This window comes from Elaeis guineensis, chromosome 10, assembly GCF_000442705.2.
Source record: "Elaeis guineensis isolate ETL-2024a chromosome 10, EG11, whole genome shotgun sequence".
Lineage (NCBI taxonomy): Eukaryota > Viridiplantae > Streptophyta > Magnoliopsida > Arecales > Arecaceae > Elaeis > Elaeis guineensis.
Window position 1 is genome coordinate 83,584,627 of NC_026002.2, and position 22,604 is coordinate 83,607,230.

At 39.7% G+C, this 22,604-nt stretch overlaps 1 protein-coding gene across 1 annotated transcript; it reads left to right on the forward strand.

Moving 5' to 3' along the window:
- The first annotated feature begins 1,671 nt into the window (after window positions 1-1,671).
- On the forward strand, window positions 1,672-4,429 carry LOC105035648 (uncharacterized). The gene is made up of 3 exons (XM_010911270.4): window positions 1,672-1,821; window positions 1,922-3,478; window positions 3,707-4,429. Exons 1-3 carry the CDS (start codon window positions 1,709-1,711, stop codon window positions 3,942-3,944), a joined length of 1,908 nt encoding a protein of 635 aa, XP_010909572.1. The 5' UTR covers window positions 1,672-1,708; the 3' UTR covers window positions 3,945-4,429.
- Window positions 4,430-22,604: the final 18,175 nt, after the last annotated feature.

Genomic DNA, 22,604 nt, shown 5'->3' on the forward strand with positions numbered 1-22,604 from the left:
CCCGTGGGAGTCCGGGCGGAGCTGTTCTGATGTCGGCGGTGGAGCCCGGCTCCCGTGGGAGTCCGGGCGGAGCTGTGCTACAATCAAAATTAGAAGTGAAGTCCGGCCGGAGCTTACCCGCAGTTCATGTCGGAGGCGGAGCCCGGCTCCCGTAGGAGTCCGGGCGGAGCCACCCTGATATCGACGGTGGAGCCCGGCTCCCGTGGGAGTCCGGGCGGAGCTATTCTGATGTCGGTGGTGGAGCCCGGCTCCCGTGGGAGTCCGGGCGGAGCTATTCTGATGTCGGCGGTGGAGCCCGGCTTCCGTGGGAGTCCGACGGAGCTATTCTGATGTCGGTGGTGGAGCCCGGCTCCCGTGGGAGTCCGGGCGGAGCTATTCTGATGTCGGCGGTGGAGCCCGGCTCCCGTGGGAGTCCGGGCGGAGCTATTCTGATGTCGGTTCCGCCGAAGGTTTCAGCTGTTGGTATTTTATACCCAACAGATTGTATCAAGTTAAATTAAGTAAGTTATATATTGCCAACCTAAGATAAGTGTCATCAAGTCCAACCAGATTAAACAAACCCAACACGGTCTATCTTAATCAAGAATTGTTTGATTCAATAACATTTTCATTAATAATCTTGGATGATAATGCAAACACTATAATTTGTCTATACATCTGGTAAGATCCAACTTCATTCTTGTAGGCCAACTCATCTCGATCAATTTTATCCTAAATGATTCTAATCCTAAAAAATTAAGCTCAATCTTCAAGTCTAAATTTTAGTGCTCCATGTCTATTCCGAACACCTGGAATTTGTGCATGGGGCGTTACTTCCAGACTTCAAAAGTAGGCAGTATATTATTGATTATGGGCTTCTGGAGAGCAAAGAAGGCCGACCTATCCATACTATAATTAAGTCTAGGTTTTTATACGTTTTAAGGACCAAATTCAGAATCTTTAGTTGTTAACCAGAGATGTGTGAGCGCGAAACAACTCCCAGTTCATATTGACGGGCTAGCTCGTCGGTACCTTGCAACATTCCACGGCAGTTTTGGTCATTTCGAAAAGAAAGAAAAAAAAAAAAAGAAAAAGAAAGAAAAGGGTCATGCAGGTAATCGGTGATAATCGGTGAAGACTACAGATACCTGCATCGAAGAAGACGAGGCCAATGCTTTAATGTTCCAACACTGGCGGGTCAAGTGGCTGCAAGGCTCCTTCTTTTTGATGGACACGTGGTGGGTCAGAGCGGAGGGGAAGCTGGAGGATTCACGCCTTTCACAGCGCGCTTATCCGGTACCACGTGACAGGAAATTGACGCGCGTAATAAATATCTAGCGGGTTTTCGTGGTAAGCAATAACCGTACCGGTCAAAACAAACATAAAAAAAAAAAAAAAAAAGAGAACCTCATCTCACCGTATTAATCTGTATTCCCTGATTTTTCTCATATTTTTAAAAATGTATTATATTATATTTTTGATTTTTCTGCATCTACATGAAATCTACCTGCAGTGCAGAAAGAGGCAAGGCACAGCTGGCATGCACAGCAGCACAAGTCTAATAGTTACGTCCTCTCTTCTAAGCGAAGGATCCACGGACTGTCAGATTACAACCAATAACAGAGTTGCACGTCATCTGCGTAGATCTTTTCCGTGAAACTAGTTGCTGCCAGCCCTTTCGTTTCTCTCTCCCGATATATATGGAAGAGCGGACATGCCGGATTGCTAGATGATAGAGAAGAGCGGAGAAACGTTGGTACGTGAGGCGGTTCTAGCAGCCAGCCAGGCCAATCGTCATCTTCGTCTGGTGGGTGGAAACAAATCGGCACCGACTTGGTCCCGGTGAAGATTACTTCTCGGTCTGATTTTTCTTTCAGTTCTTTGAATGAATTCGATGCTTGCTTGAGCTTGCCTCTCTCTGTTTATTTATTTACTTTTGAAGTCCATCTTACATTGGAAGGCCTGGGTTTCGATCGGGTTGGCCGGAGATGACCCGCTTGCATTGGTCGTCGCAGCTGTTGCCCGCCCATGCCGCCTCTTCTTCCTCCCACACCTTGGCCTCCTTTTTCTTCCCCCTCTGTTCCAGGAGAGATGGAGGCATCCTCTGCGGCGATCGCACCCTCACCTATCACGTCGCCGACCACCACCACCACCGATCGCCCTTCCTCGAGTCCAGGTTGCTGCCCAGGAATCGATCCTCGGAGTTCCCGAAAGGAAGGGGAAGGCGAACAAAAGAGCAAAACGTACGGAGGGCTTGCAGCGCGAGCCTTGAAACTTTCACGGGTGACGACGACGAGGAGGACGAGGAGGTATTCGTGATGAGGCTCCAGGAATTGGCCTTCCAACTCGAGCGACAAGAGGAAGACGACGGCATGGAATCCAGGATCCACTCTGAATCAAGAAGAAATCTAGAAGCAGAGAGCAGCTGCGGCGCTAGTCCCAGCTATGACGATGCCCTCTTCTCCTCCTCGTGCTACTCTGTTTCTTCATCTTCTCTACCATCGTCTTCTGAGCCCTCAGCCGAGCCCCCCTGGCTCTCCGGCCGGCTGGAGCCGCCAGACTGGCCGGCGAGCGTGGAGCGGAATGCCAACAGCGTGAATCTGCCGCTCTCGCTAAGGATCATCAAGCGGAAGAAGCAGCAGCGGTGGGTGGAGGGGTCGTTGTTTGGGGAGGCGGCTTGCTGCTCCGTGAAGAAGGCCTTCTCCTCCATGGTGTTCATCGTCCGGGAGCTTCACAGCTTCGCCCTGCAAATGCAACAGACCCTCTTCTGCGAGGATATCCAGGGGATCCTAGCCAGGGTCCAGCAGGAGATCCATGGTTCCTTCGTCTGGCTCTTTCAGCGGATCTTCTCCTGCACCCCGACCCTCATGGTCTCCCTCATGCTCCTCCTTGCCAACTACACCGTCTACTCCCTGGGCCACTACGCCGCCATCGCCGCGCCACCACACCGATCCGCCGTCGTCGTCACCCACCACCAACCGGAGAGTAAAAACCAGCCGAGGTTCGATCATTCCTCCATCAAAACATTCTCAGTCACCAGGAGAACGGCCTCCGTCGGAGGGAGCGGCGGAGGTGGCGGACGGAAGGTGAGGCCGGTGGCGGGGGCCACCGGTGACGGACGCTCCGATGAATTCATTTCGTCGTCGTACCGCAGCCACACGATGCCTCCTGACGGGATCTCGACGGTACCGGCGACAGGAGGCGGAGAGGAGGAGGGTTCGTCCACTGTAATGGAAGAGGCGGCCGCAAGGACCTGGAGCAAAATAGTGGAGGAAGCTTCTAGAATGCAAGCTAGCTTGAGGGACGGGGCGCTGATGGACCTCGACACGTTGAACCGGCTGGTGTCGCCCGTTACGGTGGAGTTGGAACCGGAGGACCGCTCGGACCACCTGCGGACGGAGCTCAACTACCAGCAGTTTCTGGCCCAAGAGCCCGACAATCCCCTTCTCCTCTCCAACTTCGCTCAGTTCTTCTATCTCGTCCTCCACGACCACGACAGGTGATCTAATTTTCTAACTAATAATAATAATAATAATCAATTGATCACTTGATTTGGTGTTACCTTACATTACAGTTCCTGTGTTTGAATATTTGTTTTGGAGCCGCCGTAAAGGATCGAATACGGGGCAGGTCGTTTTGACCCTATTTTTAGCAGTCCTACATTTTCTTGGTTTGGTCTGTCTGAGAAGATGGATCAATTCATGGTGTTGGGTGATGGCATTTGCAGGGCCGAGCACTACTTCAAGAGGGCGGTGGGAACAGAACCGGTGGACGCGGAGGCGCTGGCCCGTTATGCGAGCTTCCTGTGGCTAGCGCGGAAGGATCTGGCAGCAGCGGAGGAGACCTACTTGGAAGCCATCGCTGCGGATCCCGGCAATACCGCCCATGCTGCCAACTACGCGCATTTCCTGTGGAGCACCGGAGGCGAGGACACGTGCTACCCTCTTGATGCCGACGATGCGTAGGCGGCAAAGCAACAGCACAGAAAAGAAGGGGGCATGGTATTTATATTAGTATGAGAATACCGTAGCAGCGAGATGTCGTACGTATACACACTTACTTGGAAAGGTCGTGGCAGATATCATGCATTCTCTTGGATTGTCGTGGACGCGGAGGTAGGTAGTGTTGATCCCGGGGGAAATGAACTCTGGGGCATGATGAATGAGGTGGGATGTCTACCAAGCGTCTAAGCAAAAGAAAAGAGAATTCCGTTCTTGTGGTGCGTGTGGCCCGGTGAGCGAGCTCTTCTTTTGAGACTTTTGCCTACTAGCGTAGGGATGGGGCCGCTGGCCTTTCCTCGATGTGAGATCTCTGTGCAAGGCTTTTTGTATCTCTATTCTACCGTGCACCTCTTCGGAATCGAGTGGGATCCTACTCCCTGGTCGATAGCTTCTTGTAGTTAGCAATGAATTTTTTTTTTTTTTAAATAGAAAAGTCTTCCTTACTTCCATTTTGGACGGCTCTCTCTCTCTATATATTTTCCGATCTTTTCATTGATCTAGTTAAAAGATGCTTTCGATTCTCGCTCCAGACTGTTATAATCGTCCGTTTGTATTAAAAGATGCTTGGCCTAACCACCTTGAAAGATATGATGTCATGGATGTTTTGAAACTCTTTTTGGAAGTAAGGTTTTGATGATACCATAATTTCAATACATATGTAGAGTGCAGACTTGAATTGAGAAATAGTTTTTTACTTGAAAAAATAATGCAAATCTATATAATGATCCATTTTGTATAATCAGCATTACGATGAAACAGTAAGATGACAAATAGAAAAATTATTGATACAGATGAAGAATTTTATCTTGTTGAAGCTAAGATGCTCGCCTCAGTTGGTGTCGAGATAAGAGTAACCTCGATCCTGGTTCTAGCCAACCCAAAGTATCTCTGAAGCTGACCTAAATCGATACAATGGGAAAGATTGACCCATGGCTCTATATGGATTTTTGAATTTTATGATCACCGATAACAACTAACGACGAGCAGATAAAGTAATAGATAACCACCGAATCCTGCAAAATCAGATCAGTGATATAGGGAGCGTTACGCTCGATATGGCAGGAATGACTCCCCGCACTCCTACCTTCTTATGGCATCCGACCTCTACCTATAAATGTAGGCTCACAGAGGATCCAAAGGTACACACAATCTTCCTCATGCTCATTTCTGACTTGAGCATCGAAGGATCTCCATCGGAGCCAACTCCGACTATGGGCTTGTTTTGTAGGTCTAGCCATCACTATCTACAGTTGCCATCTACCTCCAGCCAAGCCAACCTGAGTCAGGAGATCTGTAGCAACTGTTACTATTGTTAATGTAGGTGTTGTAGGCCACCACCTCAGCCTCAGTCGATTGTATCCTTAGCTCTTATCGAGGATCAAGGATGTTCGGATTTCGGTGGATGAAGAAACAGCTAGAAGTCAATCTCAGCTGACCTAAAGGAATCTTGTGTGGAAGTCCAGATCGACTTGTCTACAAGACGGTCACCTTACGGACAATAGCTTAGACCTCGACTATAATCAAGGTGTTTTAAGCTCGGACCTTAGCCATGACCAAGGTGCTTGGAGGCTGGTCATAATTGATCCAAAGAAGATCAATCATAGAAGGCAGCTATCCTAATATGGAAGGAGTTCGCCATCTCCATAGTTATGGAAAGTCTGGATAAGAAAGGAAATTGCCAAGATCAAATCATGCCATGAGTAAAAACCACCAGCTGGTCCCATATTGCAAATATGGAAACAATTGTCGCTAGCTTGACCCGCGCATAATAACCAAAAATTGGTTAGTCTCCTAGGTGTGCACAACTCCAATTCCTCCTTTATAAATAGAGGGGCATGGAGACCTCTAAGATAAGCTCTCAAAAATATTCTCTTCTTCTTCTTGTTCTCCATCTCTTGACTTGAGCATTAGAGAATTCTTACCGAAGAACACTCTGATCAAGACTTTTTGTAGATCTCAGTCCAGCTTCTGGAGAATGCCACCTTTGCATAGCTTCGCCACCTCAGTCGAAGAGATTATCTCTGACCTCAGGCACAGGATTTGGCAGCAGCAGTTGGCATTAGAGGAAGGGCCTCCAACTTTATTTTAGAGTTTATTTTGAGAAGGAGAGACTCATCATGAGACCACGATGAGGAGCATCGAATATATCTCATTATTCGAATAGAGTATGGACAAACAATGTCCTCCAGGAGGAAGTAGTACTTGAACTAGTTCAGGTGAATCCTCCCCTACAGTCAGTGCCAGTGGTTTTCAATAAAAAGTACAATAATCTTGTCTAGTAGATACAAGTCTTTGTCTATTGTGGTGCGAGGGATGCAGCAAACTGCAGTGCCTCAATTTGTTCCTAAGATTCCATAGCAGGATAAGGCTAGATTAGCAGACTAACCTTCACCTCTGTGCAGTCTGAGACCAAGAACTAGCTGCCTTAGCTAACCAGTTAGCCTTATCTGAGGAAGATGTAGGTGCTCGTCGACCTCGTGGTCAGGAAGGGATTTTATCCTAGGCAACTTTTATCCTTGTCACCATTTTGTTCGAGATAATGAAATGAAAAGAAGGCTTCAAGAGATGTAGTACCGGATTGATGCATTGCAAAACCATGCTCCACAGGAACAAGGTATGGAGCATGATTTCAATACTGATTCCCTATGCACCTGAAAGATTTTGAACAAGCCACTCCCAGCATGGTTCAAAATGATGCAGCTAGTGCCGTACGATGAGACTATTGACCCCATTGATCATTTGGAGAGCTTTAAGGCTATGAAGCTCATTCATGGGACAACTAATAAATTCTATGCCGAGCATTCCCCTTGATCTTGAGGAAGGCTGTCCGACATTGGTACTCAAGCCTTCAGTCGGATATGGTTAGTTCCTTCAGTCTGCTTGACCAAATGTTCATCATCCACTTTATCAGTAGTCACCAATAGCATCGAAACTCGGACTCCCTCATCAGTATCAAACAGCATGAAAAATGAGCCCCTCAAGAATATCACATCAACCACTTCAATGCCACATCTCTGGAGGTACGAAATCTAGACCGATTAATGCCCATGATGTCACTTAAAGCTAGATTACTCAAGAATGATCTCCTCTTCTTTTTTGAAAAGAGATATCCTAGAGACTTTATCGAAATATTGGAATGAGTAGAAAAGTATGTGAATGTAGAAGAGGCATGGGTTCAGCACAGAGAGAACCCCAATAGTGAGCCTTAAGCAAAAGACGGTTAGAGTAGGAGAAAGGAATGCAGGCAAGAAGGCCGATGCACCGAGCGGAGGTCACGCCGATCATGAACCACATCTCAGAATAACTAAATCGGATCTCCATTCAGACGACGTCGGTCTAAGTCCCCACCTCAGAGTTTTAACAACTTCACTTCGCTCAACACTCCCTGATCACATATACTAATGGAGATAGAGCATCAAGGAGCTGATCTCCTAAAGCCAAGGAAGATAACAACCCCATCATATGCGAGGAATATAAGAAAGTATTGCTAATATCATTGAGACCACGATCATGATATCGAGAAATATTAGCAGCTCAAGGAGGAGATTGAAGCACTCATCTGATGGGGCAACTATAGTGATATGTTGATGAACGACCAAATCGTGAAGAGCCCAAGGGTGAACCACCTCGGCATGAAGACCCCAAAGAAATAGGTCGATGGTGGGAGTGATCCATAACATCTCTAGGGGCCAGCTCGGTGGCACCTCCTCTAATCTAAGCCAAGCTAAGAAAAAGGAGCAGAAGAAGAGGAGGATTGTGGATGGAATCACTTTCTCCAAGACCGACCTTAGGAGAATAAAATATCCACATAATGACCCTATTGTTGTGACTTTAAATGTTTCAAATTATGATGTACATCATGTTTTGATTGATAATAGAAGCTCTATGGACATTTTGTTTTAGAATCTTTTGTATGAATGGATTTGGATCTCTGTCAACTAAAGAGGTTAAACTCTCTTCTGGTTGGATTCATTGGCAGCACTGTCAATGGAAGGGGCCATCTACCTTCTCATGATGGTAGGATAAACTTTGAGATAATCAATTGTCGATGTCGACTTTTGAGTTGTGAAGCTCCAGTTTGTCTACAATGCCATATTAGGTTGACCTAGATTGAACTCTCTCTAAGTCGTAGTATCAACGTATCACCTAATGATGAAGTTCTCCACTCTTAATGGGATTGGTGAGCTTTGGGGAGACGAGCAACTGGCTGGGGAATGTTACATGGAAACTTTGTGGGGGGAAACTCTTAAGGAGTCTCGATCTATGGAAGAACTTGATGTCTGAGATGAGCTGATAGAGCAATGAGGGAAACCAGTAGAAGACCTCATCCCAATTCTAGTGGATGAGTCTGACCCCACAAAAATTGTTCAGATCGGCTTCAATTTATGTGATGAAGACTACCGGCATCTCATCTCATTTCTCTAATCCAATACAGATGTGTTAGCCTGATTAGCTTTGGATGTGCCAGGTATATAGACCTGGAGGTCATTGTCCACCATCTAAATGTGGACCTAAAGCATCATCCAGTCAAGCAAAAGAAGAGAAGCTTCACACTAAAATGACAGAAGGCCATAAAGGAAGAGGTTGACAAGCTCCTGAAGGCTAGGTTCATTCGAAAGATTTACTATCCCGAATAGCTTGCCAACATTGTAGTACTAGTCAAAAAGGCAATTGAAAAGTGGCATGCATGCATTGACTACACCAATCTCAACAAGGCATATCCCAATGATAGTTATTCGCTACCTCGAGTTGACTAATTGGTAGATGCTACATCGGGACATCAACTCCTCTCCTTTATAGATGCCTTCTTTGATTACAACTAAATTTGCATGGCCATCGAGGGCTAGGAAAGGATAGTTTTCATTACTGACTAGGATCTTTTCTGTTACAAGGTCATGCCTTTGGGCTTAAAGAATGTAAGAGTGACTTACCAAAAACTCGTCAACAAGAATTTAGAGAGCAGATTGGAAGGAACATGAAGGTATATACAGACAACATGCTTGTCAAAAGTCGAGCTGTAGAGCATCACATCGCCGACCTCGAGGAGACCTTCACAATGTTGTGATACTTTGGTCGAGAAGAGCCTCCCCTTTCTTGGGGCCTTTAAGTGGATGAAAGACTTTCAATGATTGGAGGTGAAAGAATTATGCCCTATAAGCCAATCGCATATGGGATGCGATAGGATGTTTATTGTAATTTATCTTCCAAACTTATATAATTGATATTAATATTATTAATAAAATTAATATTTTTAATTCATTATATGCTGTATTTTATTAATTTTAAGATTATAATGAACCCCATAGGTCTAGATAATGATTTTAGGGCCATGATGAGATCACGTCAGTGAGACCTAAATCTTTGATAGTTCTGATCTAAAATATTCTTAATCATTGGTATATTGAGTCAGAAATCAATGATATCGGTAAGACTGGCATGTCTTATGTATGCTGAGAAATGATGGTTGATCTTACAACCACTTGTGTGGTGACACTAATACAAGGATATGGGTGCTCATTAAAAAATGAGTTCACTGAATTGACTTATGAGAGAATAATCAGATGGAGTCTTATTTACATATCAACTGATAATTCTCTAGTGGGAGTTGTGTAAGTTATCCTTTAATCTTAGGTCACCATAGTACCTTGTGTATATAGATCCATATTTTGGTTCACTACCTAACTTGGTTCTCTAATCCTTGTGTGGGGTGTTCTGGATATGGTGAAGTATGCATGAAGGTAGTGAGTGATTAAGAAGGGATCAGTCACTCCTAATAAGGAGAGTGAACATCCTATGTGATCTCATAGGATGGTGATTCTGAAAGTTTTTAGCCAAAAAAGAGTAATAATTAGAAAAAGATTTCTAATGTATCATCAACTGAATCATTACCTTCAGATCAAGATACATAAACATAAGTGATTGGATTTGACATATTTTTATATCCACAACTCATCTGGGATGTTATTTGACTGAAGGATTAAATTACATGAAAACTTTTCACTGAAGGGTATTTTGATAATTTTTTATCAAAATTTTAAATCTTTCGGGTAGTCATGACATATTGCTAGACATCAATCTTGACTTGTGAGCTTAATAAAAATTAAAAAATTTAATTTTAAAATCAATTGGGAAGAGTCCAAGTTGATTGAGACTCTTCCTATGACCTAATCTCATCGAATTAGGGTTACGTCAAAAGTCCGGATCCACTGCTGGCTAGATTTAGAATACAATAGATCACACACTTTGAGATTTGACCTTAATCTAATTTAATTAGAGTTTAATATAAATTTTATAAGTTAATTTGATATGCTAGCATATTGTATTAACCCAAGTTCCCAAATTGGTTTGGTTCAAAGTATTTGAGCTAACCTAGACTAGTTGGCTTTGACCTAATGGGATTGGATCAATTTGGATTGGATCCTTATCCAACTTGGACCAGTTTCAAGTGGATAAGGACTCCTCCATATTCACCAAAAGTCATACAAAAATATAATTACCATCCACCTCAAATCAGTGTGAGAAATAAAGAGTCCTTCTTAAGGAAGGCTCTTTATTAAACGCATTGCCTTAGAAGATAAATCAAAAATATTATGTTTTAATACCAAAAATTAATAGAATTTTTATGACACATAGAGAAGAAGAGATCTTCTACTCCAAATATTTAAATCACCAAAAATTTACTTGGTGAATTTATTTGGCATGTGGGAAGTTGGAGCACCAAAAGTTGGCACCCATTCATCCCATGTAACGTCCCCTGGTTCTCTATTTATAGGGGACGCCCCAGATGGCATCTAGCTAAGATTTTTGGGTGATCCAGAGAGAAGGGACATAAAAATCAAAAATAAAAATCTGAAAAAATTTTGAGAAAAAAAAGAGGAGAATTTGAGTAGTAAAAGTTGCTACAAGGGTGGTGAGATTTTCAGAAAATATTGCTAGAGTACCCTAGAATTTAATTTTTTTTATATGTTGGAGTTAAAAATTAAATCTTAGGCTATATAACATCTAAAGAGTATCTTCTTGATGTTATTTTGATGGTAAGATCAAAAGTATCTGGTCTTTGGTGCAATCGTGATGTAAGTTTGAAGCCGATAGTATCCTTGAGAAGACAAGGCTGCGGCTACGCACCAGTTGGGAAGGACCTTGGCCAACTTCTGTGTGGATCACCATTGGAGGACTTCTACCTTGAAATCTTATGGAGAACACCAATGTGTCATTTTTATATTTTGGTTAAAGTATAATATTATATCTCTTTGCATGCTTGAATTTGCTTTGATCGTGTTTGGCAAGGTGATTCTAGGGTTTTGAGTTCGGCTCAATAGTTTTATTTGATAAAACTATTGATTTAAGTATTTTAAAAAATTTTAAAAAATATTTTTCACTACGTGGTTGGAACTCAATGTGGTATCAGAGCTACCATTGTTTGATTTGATCAAACAAGTATAATTGAGTAGCTTAGAATTGTTCTTGTTCATATCCTATAAAAAATGTAGCATTATTTTTGCATTGATTCTTCAAACTTAAAAAATTATTTTTGACTTTTTATGAATCATGATTTTATATTTTAATTATTAAATTATGAATTTATGGTAATTTAGAATTTTATTATCATGGTTGCATGATGATTAAATCGATATATAGCTAATAAGGATGTTATGCATGCCTAATTAGATTAGAGTATGTTATATTATATGAATTTGTTAGTCATATGTTATGACTTTGATTGTACCCTGATATATTTTTTGACATGATAATGTGATTGCTATTTTGAATAGTAGAAGCATGCAAATTTGCAAAATTTGTAGTGTACTTATTATGTACTTATATAGTTAGGATGTGTTGAGACCAATTTAAAGTCCTTCATAAAATTATATTAAGTTGTAATGTTAGGATTCACTTTTAAATCAAAAGTTAAATTCTTAAGATCAAATAGTGTCGAAAAAAGTATGAAAGATAATTTTTTAATTAAGTCCGTATGCTAGCCTGGCCAACTCTATTGGTGTCTAGAAAGCTACGGGGAGCCTCCCACCTACTTACCTGGCCAATTTGATCTTCTTGAATTTCGAACTTAGATTGATTAGTGATGTAGACACTACAAGGGTCTTCCTTCAAACTTAGTTGATAGAGTATGTCAAGATCTTAGGAAGCTTATTGTGCTATTCATAAGGCTTACTATAGAAATTGATATGATGTTGATCAAGTGCATATTGATGCTTATGATATATTTGAAAGTATTATTTTGTTGTGCTATCCACAAGGGCAGCATTATTTAAGTATGACTATATGGGATTGAAGGATCAACTTAACTAGAACACTATAGTTTGTTGCACTATCCACAAGATTATATGTGATCTAGAGGTCAGAATAAAAGATGTTGAAAATTATAAAGGTACAATTGATAAAAAATTACCTACTCTTGAACTCATGAATACTTGTTGTGCTATCCATAAGGTATTTGTGAGGAATAGAGATCTCAACCCCACTAAGAAACATTAGTATGTTTCTCGATTTTTATATTTGAGGGCTATGAAGTTTGATAAAATAGTGGGAGACACAATTAGATAAAAATCCTAGTCTAGTTGTGAATATCTTCATGAGTTGTCCACTTATATTATGTTTTTGTCATTATAGATTAACTACACTTATAGCATCCTCACTGTCCCTTAGAGATATCCTAGATACTAATAAGTTGAACGGATCTAACTATGTCGACTGATTAAGAAACTTGAGAATTATTCTCACTCAGGAGAAAGTCTCCTACATTCTGGATACACCTACTCCAGATTCTCTTGGAGAAGATGCTTCCGAGAAGGAAAGGACCACATACAAGATGTGGAAAGATGACAGTATGACTATCAAATATATCATGCTTGCCTCTATGAGCAATGAGCTCCAAAGGCAGCATGAGGACATGGACATTCTCTCTATTCTTTTTAATCTTAAGGAGTTATATGGGGAGCAAAGTCAAACTGCTCGATATGAGATATCAAAGTAGTTGTTCCATGCTTGTATGACTGAAGGCTCTTCCGTGCAGATGCATGTCCTAAAGATGATTGATTTTATCACTCGTTTGGGACAGATGGGTTTTGCCATGGATGGTGAACTGAGCCAGGATTTGATCCTGCAGTCTCTTTCTGACTTCTTTTCTCTGTTTGTCATTAATTATTATATGAATAAACTGAACATCAGCTTGTCTGAGCTGCTGAATATATTAAAAACAGCAGAGAGCCATTTCAAGAGTGAAAAGGCTCAGATTCTTCAAGTTGATAAGATCAGCAAGAAGAAGGCAAAGAAGGGTTCTAAAAAAAAGTTGAATCCTAAGGCTGGCATCTCCGAGAAGAAGATGAAGAAGGTCTCCACCAAAGATACTTGTTATCACTGTAGCAAGGAGAGCCACTGGAAGAGAAATTGTAAGGAGTACCTTGCAACCGTGAAATCAGTAAATATTGCTAAAGGTTTGTATATGATACAAACTAATTTATCATTAAGTACTTCAATGTCAGATTCTTGGATATTGGATACCGCCTGTGGTTCATACTTTTGCAAATCATTGTAGGATCTACAGGGAATAAAGAATCTGAATAAAGGTGACTTCGAGCTATTCGGCGTAAGTGGAGAGTCCATTCAAGCTGAAGCCATAGGAACCAGGGTTTTGAAGTTGCCTTTGAAAAAAATTTTGAAACTAAAGATCTGTTATTATATTTCAAATATTATTAAAAATATTATTTCTGTACCATTGTTATTGAAACAAAGTTTTAAAATAATTACAAAGAACAATGGTTGTTCTATATATTTTTCTAATGAATATTATGAAAGTACTTTTATTGATAATGGTCTTATGTTTCTTTTACTTAATGATAATGTACTTCATATTGATAATATAAAGAAAAGAAAGAGAGAGGATGTGAATGTCACATATCTCTGGCACTGCTGATTTGACCATATAAATGAGTCAAGGATTAACAAGTTATATAAAGATAATTTTTTTGATCCTTATGATTATGAATCATATGAAACTTGTGAATTTTGCCTCATGAAAAAAATGATCAAGACTCCATTTACTGGATATAGAGATTGGATGAGTGACATTTTGGATCTTGTATATACTAATGTGTGTGGTCTAATGTCGATTCAAGCTAGAGGTAGATACTCTTACTTTATCACATTTACTGATGATATATCTAGGTTTGGATATATGTTTTTAATAAAATACAAATCCGAAGCCTTTGACAAATTTAAAGAGTATTAAAGAATGATCGAGAAACAAATTGGTAAAAGTATTAAAACTCTTCGATCAGATCGAGGAGAAGAATGTTTGTTTAGTGAGTTTCTCGATTATTTGAAACAAAATGGTATACTCTCTCAATGGACACCTCTTTATACTCCATAATTAAATAGAATTATGGAAAGGAGGAATTGCACCTTATTAGATATGGTGCGGTCCATGATGTGTTTCATGGATCTTCTGTTATCTTTTTGGAGATATGCCCTCGAGACTACAGTGTATATTTTAAATAAAGTACCTTCGAAATCTGTTTCTAGCACTCCATATAAAATATGGAAAGAAAAAAGATCCAATCTTAAGCATCTTAAGATTTGGGGCCGCCCAGCTTATGTGAAAAATATTGATGGACATAAGCTAGATGCTAGATCAGAAAAATATAGATTTGTAGATTATCCTAAGGAGAGTATAGAATACTACTTCTATAACTTTACTTAACAAAGAATGTTTGTTGGTAGGCATACCATTTTTTTGAAGAAAGAGTTTATCCAAGAAGGAGGTAGTGGGAGGTCTGTTGAACTTGAGGAAGTTCAAAATCTACAATCAATTCAGGATTCATCAGATGGTTTTCAACTAGATGTGCCCATTATTGAGGCATACCACTACACATACCTCCTCTCTGAAGGTCGAGTAAAGTATGTAGTGTATCACTCAGATATGGATTTATTATTGAGAATGACAACACGATCCACATCATTGAGAATAATGAGCCTACGACCTATTCAGAAGTTATCATGAGTAGTGACTCTGACAAGTGGCTCAATACTATGAAATTTAAAATGGACTCCATGTATGCCAATCAAGTTTGGATGTTTGTTGATGCGCTTGAGGATGTGACCCTAATAGGCTACAAATGAATCTTCAAAAAAAAGATTGGAGCAGATGGTTAGGTAGAGACTTATAAGGCTAGGCTTGTGGCAAAAGATTTCAGACAAAAATAAAGTATTGATTTATTGAAAAATATATCCCAAAAGCCAATCATCAAGCTGTTGACGGTTGAGCAATCAAATATTATAATTGATTTGTTAATAAATAAAATATATTTAGTATTTTCATCATAAGCTTTCATCTTCTAATGAACTCCATTGTTATGATGAAGTCTTTAGGACTATTTAAGTTCGATAAAGAAAGAATTTATCGATTAGTCCTTAAAATTGTTCACGATCAAATGATAGGCTATTATAAAGGATGACAGCTTCTATCAAGCATAGGTCGCTGTAGGTCATATGGGTTGGTTGTCCTCTTAACTAAAGAGTGTGGAGACACTGGTATGGCATACAGATGAGATGTAAGGGTATATCATCATTGAACATGACCAACTCCAGAATATTTTGCTGTCGAAAATGTCTCTGATGGGATATATGTATAAGTATCTCTTAGACTTGAGATCACCTCAGTGACTTGCAAGCAACTCACTGTGCTTTGGTACTGGACTAACTGAATTTCTAATTCAGTGACGGAAGGCTTCTGGGCATAGTCAAATACTTGTGAAGTCAAAGTGTGATCGAAATGGGATTGACCACTCCAAGAGTTGGAGAAGAATGAGTCACTGTATTTCAATTTAGCAAAACCTTGGCCAGGGTAATCCATCAGAAGGATTGGATATTTTGAAATACAATATGGACAACCTGATCAGAGTTGACAGTTGAACTCTGAGATGTCCTATGATCATTTTGGTCAAGGAGATGAATTATATGAAAACTATATCCACATGGATTCTAAGGATGTTGTTCTACACATTCGACCTATCCAGTTGTCCGGTACCATTGCTAGATGGTCACTTCGATTGGTACAGAAATTTATTCCTGTACTACCGACTTAGGTTCAAACCTATGAGATCATACACATTAGATTTTATGATCCGATCGGATGGTTGATCAACGATTAAGAATCGTTCTAGAGTTAAATGATCAATACGATTGACATTTAACCTAGTGCAAGTGTTGTAGGAGGATCGATTAGCAATTTGATTGCTAATTGGCTTAATTTGATTAAGCCAATGGGCTGAGATTAAGTATAATTAAATATGATTTAATTAGATTTAGTTTGAGCTTGATTGGATGAAGTTCAATTGGTTTATTGGACAAGCCAAGTGCAAGAAAAAAACTAGTCCTAGTTCAATTAGGACTTGGGTCAACCTAATTTCTAATTTAATTAGAAAATTAAATCAAATTTAAATCTAATTTAATCTGATTAAATTAGATTTTTAATTGAATTAAGATCTATTTTAATTGGATTGATCTAATTTTGGTTTGATTTAATTCGAGAAACCAAATTAAAACAAGTCGTAAGATAGAATCCTAGTAAGACTAGGATTCCACCTTGCGCCACATAAGCCCCCCCACGCCCTCCTCTTATTCCACGCCAATCTCCTCTTATTTTGTGCAACAAAAGCCCTCTCCCAGGTCTTTTCCATGTTCAAAAGGTTTTCTCTCTTCTTTCATACATGAAAAGTGGTTGTGGATCAAATCAAAGTAGGAATAAGTTTGAATTTTAAATTCTATGCGATAGAGTTTTAGAAATCCAAAACTCTTTCCTTTTTGCATCGAATTTATCCAAAATTTTTTTGAGATTTTTATGGCTTTTAAGGCACATATTGTGCACCCTTTTCTAGTAGTCCATGCATAAAAATAAGAAGGAGGCACCCAAGAGTTGGGCGCCCCTTATCTTGCCATGTTTGGATAAGCCTTGACTAAGTATTTGACCTAGACAAAGACTCTATCATATCTCTCTCTATAAAATGAATTTCTTCATAAAAGTTTTGATGAACATAGAGATTTGAGATATCTTTGAGGCATCCAAAAATTAGAGAGAAAGACCTTTGATTCATGGAGATATAATAAACACAAGATAGGGTGTCTAGGAGAGAGTAAAGAGAAGAAGAAGAGGGTCTTCTTCTAGGGTTGTTAGTTTCATCTCTTTCCTTCCTCCATCTTAAGTTTTATGAGAGTGTCTCAAATCTAAAACTCCTCCTCCTACCTCTCATCTTTGAAAGAATTCAAATCAAGAAGAAAGAGGCACCTGATCAACCATCGAAGAAGGATCAGCGCAGTACTAGCATACTATGCTGATTTTCTGGAGCAGGACTTCTGATCGAGATTCGTAGGCTCGTGTGGATGACTCCTAGAGACCGAATATGTGTGCAGCTTGCAACATCATCCTCAAGCCTGGATCAGCAAGGTTAGAATGTCTAACTTGCAAGGTAATAGATCTGATCTATTGTTTAATACATACATTACATGTAGTATAGAAACATGTTGATATGATCAACATGTAGTTCATGCTCTATATATTTTAATTTTTGATTTAATACTATATAATAATTATGTAATAAAATCTTAGATCTAGAAATTTTCTAATTTTAAAAAATAAATTTTGATTTATTTTAGTCTTCCGCTGCTTGATCTTGAAAAAATTTCAAGATCTAATCCTGAAACCCTAGATCTGGTTCCGTCAATTGGTATCAGAGCCCAAGTTATTTATTATATGATTATTTATACATACTTAGATTATTTTTAAGATTAGATCTAATTTATAATCTGATTATTAAATCTAAAATTAAAATTTTAGATCAATCATGAACTGCAAGGTTGTCCTGCTGTAAGGTTTACCCCTTACAGTGTAAAGGTTGTCCTAGTTTGTGTAGATCTATCTTTAATCATAAATTTGTTAGATATGATTTAGATTAAATATATAATTTATTAAATTTAAAAGATATTTAAATCTAAAATAAAATCTCTTTGTTAATAACTTTTGTGTAAAGAAATTATTTAAAGTTGAAATTATTTCAATTACATGAATCTGTTTAGATTAGATCTAAAGCAGTTTCATGTTTATTTCATTTGCATCTTGATTATGAATCAAATATGCAATATAGTTGGTAGAACCATATTATAAAATTATTTTATAAATATAAAAATTATTTTTGAAAAGCCGAACCCAACCCTCAGCCCAAAACTTAATTAAGAATTAAGAAGTTGTTTGATTAGGTTCTAGGATTGTGAATTGAAGAACCTAAGATACAAACCATAACACATTGGGTTAATGGGTTAGTGAAAATTAGGTCTATTAATTGGGTTAGACCTATGGTTAGATTAAATATGGACTTAATTAGAGAATTGACTAAATCTAATCAATTGTTGTCTTAGATTAGGTCAAGGATTTCTCTAGATCAATTACAATAGTTGTAGTTGGTCAAGTCCATGTCTTTAACGAGAACCAAATGGACTTGATTCTTGGCTAAGCAGTCTAGCACGAACTGTTAGGCTGATCTAATCGAAACTAATTAAACCAGTTGGTGTCTAAGGTAAACCAGACTGGTGGTTTTTAATTGGGAGCCCGCTTACCTGGCCATTTTTGATAGTGTTTAAGGCAAGCTTTGGCTATCCTCCCACTGATCGAACTTATCTGGCCTCTTGGTGAAATTACATTTTGATCGGATCACTTGACTATTCGAACTGACCCATGTCAGCTAGGTAAATCAGTGTGATTGATTTAGGTACTCCTAGACCAGTCCTTTTAATGATCTTTCTTAAGCTGACTTGGTAAAGCCAGTGGGAGGATCATGATAAGCTGGTTCATCTGATCTCATCTTCTAAATCATTTAAATCTTCTAAAATTATTAGGTCCTTAAAATGATAAAGTTATGGAGATAATTGAGTCATAGCCTCTCATTAAGGTGTTTGATAATGGGTCCATTAACTCAATAATCATTGTAGATCCAAAGGCCTAGTGCTTGTTGACTAATGAAATTATCACTCATCATATGATGACTTAGAAGTGTCTCTCTAATGATGGTTAGGTGAGCCAACCAAAGTTGGGCTTAATCATTCATTGGTTAGATGCACCAAGTATGGTCATGTTAATGGTTAGACCTAACCGGATCCTTACAGTGGAGGCCAAAGCCTACTGATTAAGTTTCTGGGGCAAAATTAAAATTATTAAAAATTATTTAGAGAAATAATTGATTATGAACCTACCCTTAGATGTACATGGATTGGCCAACCAAAGTTGGGCTTGTGTGCAGTCTAAGTGGATTCTAGTACCCACTAAGAAATTAGGGTAATTCCTCAAATTAGAGGTAAAGGCTACCAATTCGAATAAAATAGTAGCAGAAATCTTTTGATTAAAGTCTAAATCTTTAGGTTTAATGAATCAATTACTAATTAGGTTATGGTTTTCATTTGTGCAGATATGGCCACTTCCTTATCGCTCAGATCATTGTTGGACAATGATAAGTTGGTGGGACCCAACTTTGGTAGCGGGTACCAAAAGTTAAAGATAGTCCTGGAGCATGAACGGATCCTATATGTGATAATGGATCCTATACCTGAGGAACCAGCTGCCAATGCACATGGAACAGTCAGAGATACTTACCAGAAGTGGCTCAGTGATCGGACCACGGTACGCTGTATCATGCTGGCTGCCATGAGCGATGAGTTCAGTTGCAGATTTGAGATAGCTCAGCCAAGGGACATGCTTCAAGTGTTGGAGGATGCCTTTGGCACATCCGATGATGTGGAGAGGCACAAGACTAGTTGTGTCATCTTCAATGCCAAAATGTGGGATGGTGCCTCTGTCACTGATCATATATTGTACATGATCGAGCTGATGGAATGATTGAACAAGCTTGGCTTTTTCTTGCATGAGTAGATTGGGAAGGATGCAATACTAAACTCACTATCCAAGTCTTATCTCCCATTCCTCACTCATTATAGAATGATAAAGCCTGAAGTGAACTACCACGGGTTACTGGGGTTGCTTCAGAACTTTGAGAAGGATCACCAACTCCACAAGGAGTCGGTGAACTTAGTGGGAGGTTCGCCTTCTGGTTCTCGACCCTTTAAGAAAGGAAAAAAGAATAAGAAGAAGAAAGTGAAAAAGGTGTAAGTTTAGGCTGGGGCATCAGTGCAGGGCCAGACCAAAAAGATCAAGCTCGATAAGAGTCAAACTAAATGTTTCTTTTGCAAGAAGTGGGGGCACTGGAAGAGAAACTATCCCCAATACATTGCCTCCCTGGACCCGAACAGGCAGAGAAAGCAGCAAGTTGTTGCTGGGTAAGGTATTTATATGATAACTCCTTGCAATTTTTCTATTTGTGATATAACTGACTGGGTATTGGATACCGGTAGCCCTTACCATATTTGTAATTCGTTGCAGGGGTTACAGGTCAGTAGGAGATTCGAGCAAGGCGAGAGGTTCCTGAACGTTGGAGATGGAAGATCAGTTCCAGTTCTAGCATTAAGAATCTTGAAACTTGTATTTGAATCCCATATCATTGTTCTTAATGATTGTCATTTCTGTCTCAGTTTCTTTTTAAATGTCATTTCTGTAGGCCTTCTGGCAAAAAATGATTATGAAATTTCAATAAAAAAATAAGTTTGTAATATCATTATGAATGGTGTTATTATTTTCTGTAGACATTTGAACAATGGTGTGTATATGTTATCACAACCTGTTAATGTAGTCTATTCAACTGGCAAGCACCCTAGATTAGATAGTGTGTCAGATATCTACTTATGGCACTGTAGGCTAGGTCATATAAACAAGAACAGAATAAGTAGGTTGACTTAAGAAGAAATTCTCAAAGTCAGTGATTATGAATCACTTCTAATCTGTGAGTCCTGTCTTCTTGGTAAAATGATCAAGTCATCTTTTACTGGAAAATGTGAGAGAGCTACTGAGCTCTTGAGCCTAGTACATACTGATGTATGCGGGCCCATGAGCACAAGTGCTAGAGGTGGATATTTCTACTTCATAACTTTCACGGATAATCTATCCAGATATGGATATGTCTATCTGATGAAACATAAGTCGGATTCATTTGAAATGTTCAAACGATTCCAAAGTAAAGTAGAAAAGCAAACTGGGAAGAGTATTAAAACTCTTCGATCTGATCGAGGAGGAGAATATCTTTTTAGTGAGTTTCTCACATATTTAGAAAAAAATGAGATTCTCTCCCAATGGACTCCTTCAAGAATACTACAGCATAATGGTGTGTCTGAAAGGAGAAATCGAACTTTGTTAGACATGGTCCGATCTATGATGGATTTTGCCAGCTTGCCGATATCCTTCTGGAGATATGCACTCGAATCGACCTGTTATCTATTAAATAAGATTCCAAGTAAGTCTGTAATTAAGACTCCATATGAGATATGGACAGGGCGTAAGCCAGCACTTTCAAACCTTAGGGTTTGGAGGTGCCCAACCTATGTCAAACGATTAGTCACAGACAAACTTGGACATAGGTCTGACAAATGCACATTCATCGGGTATCCCAAAGAGACCAAAGGATATTTTTTCTACCATGCTGATGAACAAAAAGTGTTCGTCAGCCTTAAGACAATCTTTTTAGAAAAGGAGTTCTTTGGTGAAGGAACCGTTGCCTCTAAGGTTAAACTTGATGAAGTTCAACAGGTAGAAGGACCGACACCAATAGCTGAACCTGAGTCAGATTTGATTAGATCAGATCCGGAGCCCAATGTACCTGCATCATTAAGGTGATCTGGTAGAGTACAGCATCAGCCAGACAGATACTACGGTTTCTTGGTCTGAGATGGTGATCCCATTGAACTCGATGAGAATGATGAGGATCCGATCACCTATATGGATGCAATGCAGAGATCTGATTCTGAAAAATGGCTTGAAATCATGAAATTCGAAATGGAGTCCATGAAGGTCAATGATGTATGGACATTGGTTGTGTTGTGATCCAGGTGGTGTGCCCAAGGCCCAGGGGACCAAGGCTAAGGCCAAGGTCCATCATTCATGAGGGCTTCATGGAGGCTCTAGGGCTAGTTGGGCCCTAGGTTGAAAGGCTGTGGGTCTTTCGGGTTCTTGAGGTCTAGGTTATGTGAGCCTCAAGGGACCAACTCTTTATGGGCCAAGTCTGAGCCCAGGATAGATGAGATTAGGTTGAGTCATGGGTGTACATGGGCTTGGGTTTGAAGGAACCAGATCTAGGGTTTTAGGGTTAGATCTTGAAATTTTTTCAAGATCATACAGCGGAAGACTAAAATAAATCAAAATTTATTTTTTAAAACTAGAGAATCCCTAGATCTAAGATCCTATTACATGATTATTACATAGTATTAAATCAAAAATTTAAAAATATAAATATAGCATGAACTACATGTTGATCATATCAACATGTTTCTATACTACATCTAATGTATGTATTAAACAATAGATCAGATCTATTACCTTGCAAGTTAGACATTCTAACCTCGCTGATCCGAGCTTGAGGATGATGTTGCAAGCCACACATGCGTTCGGCCTCTAGGAGTCATCCACACGAGCCCACGAATCTCGATCAGAAGTCCTGCTTCAGGAAATCAGCACAGTAT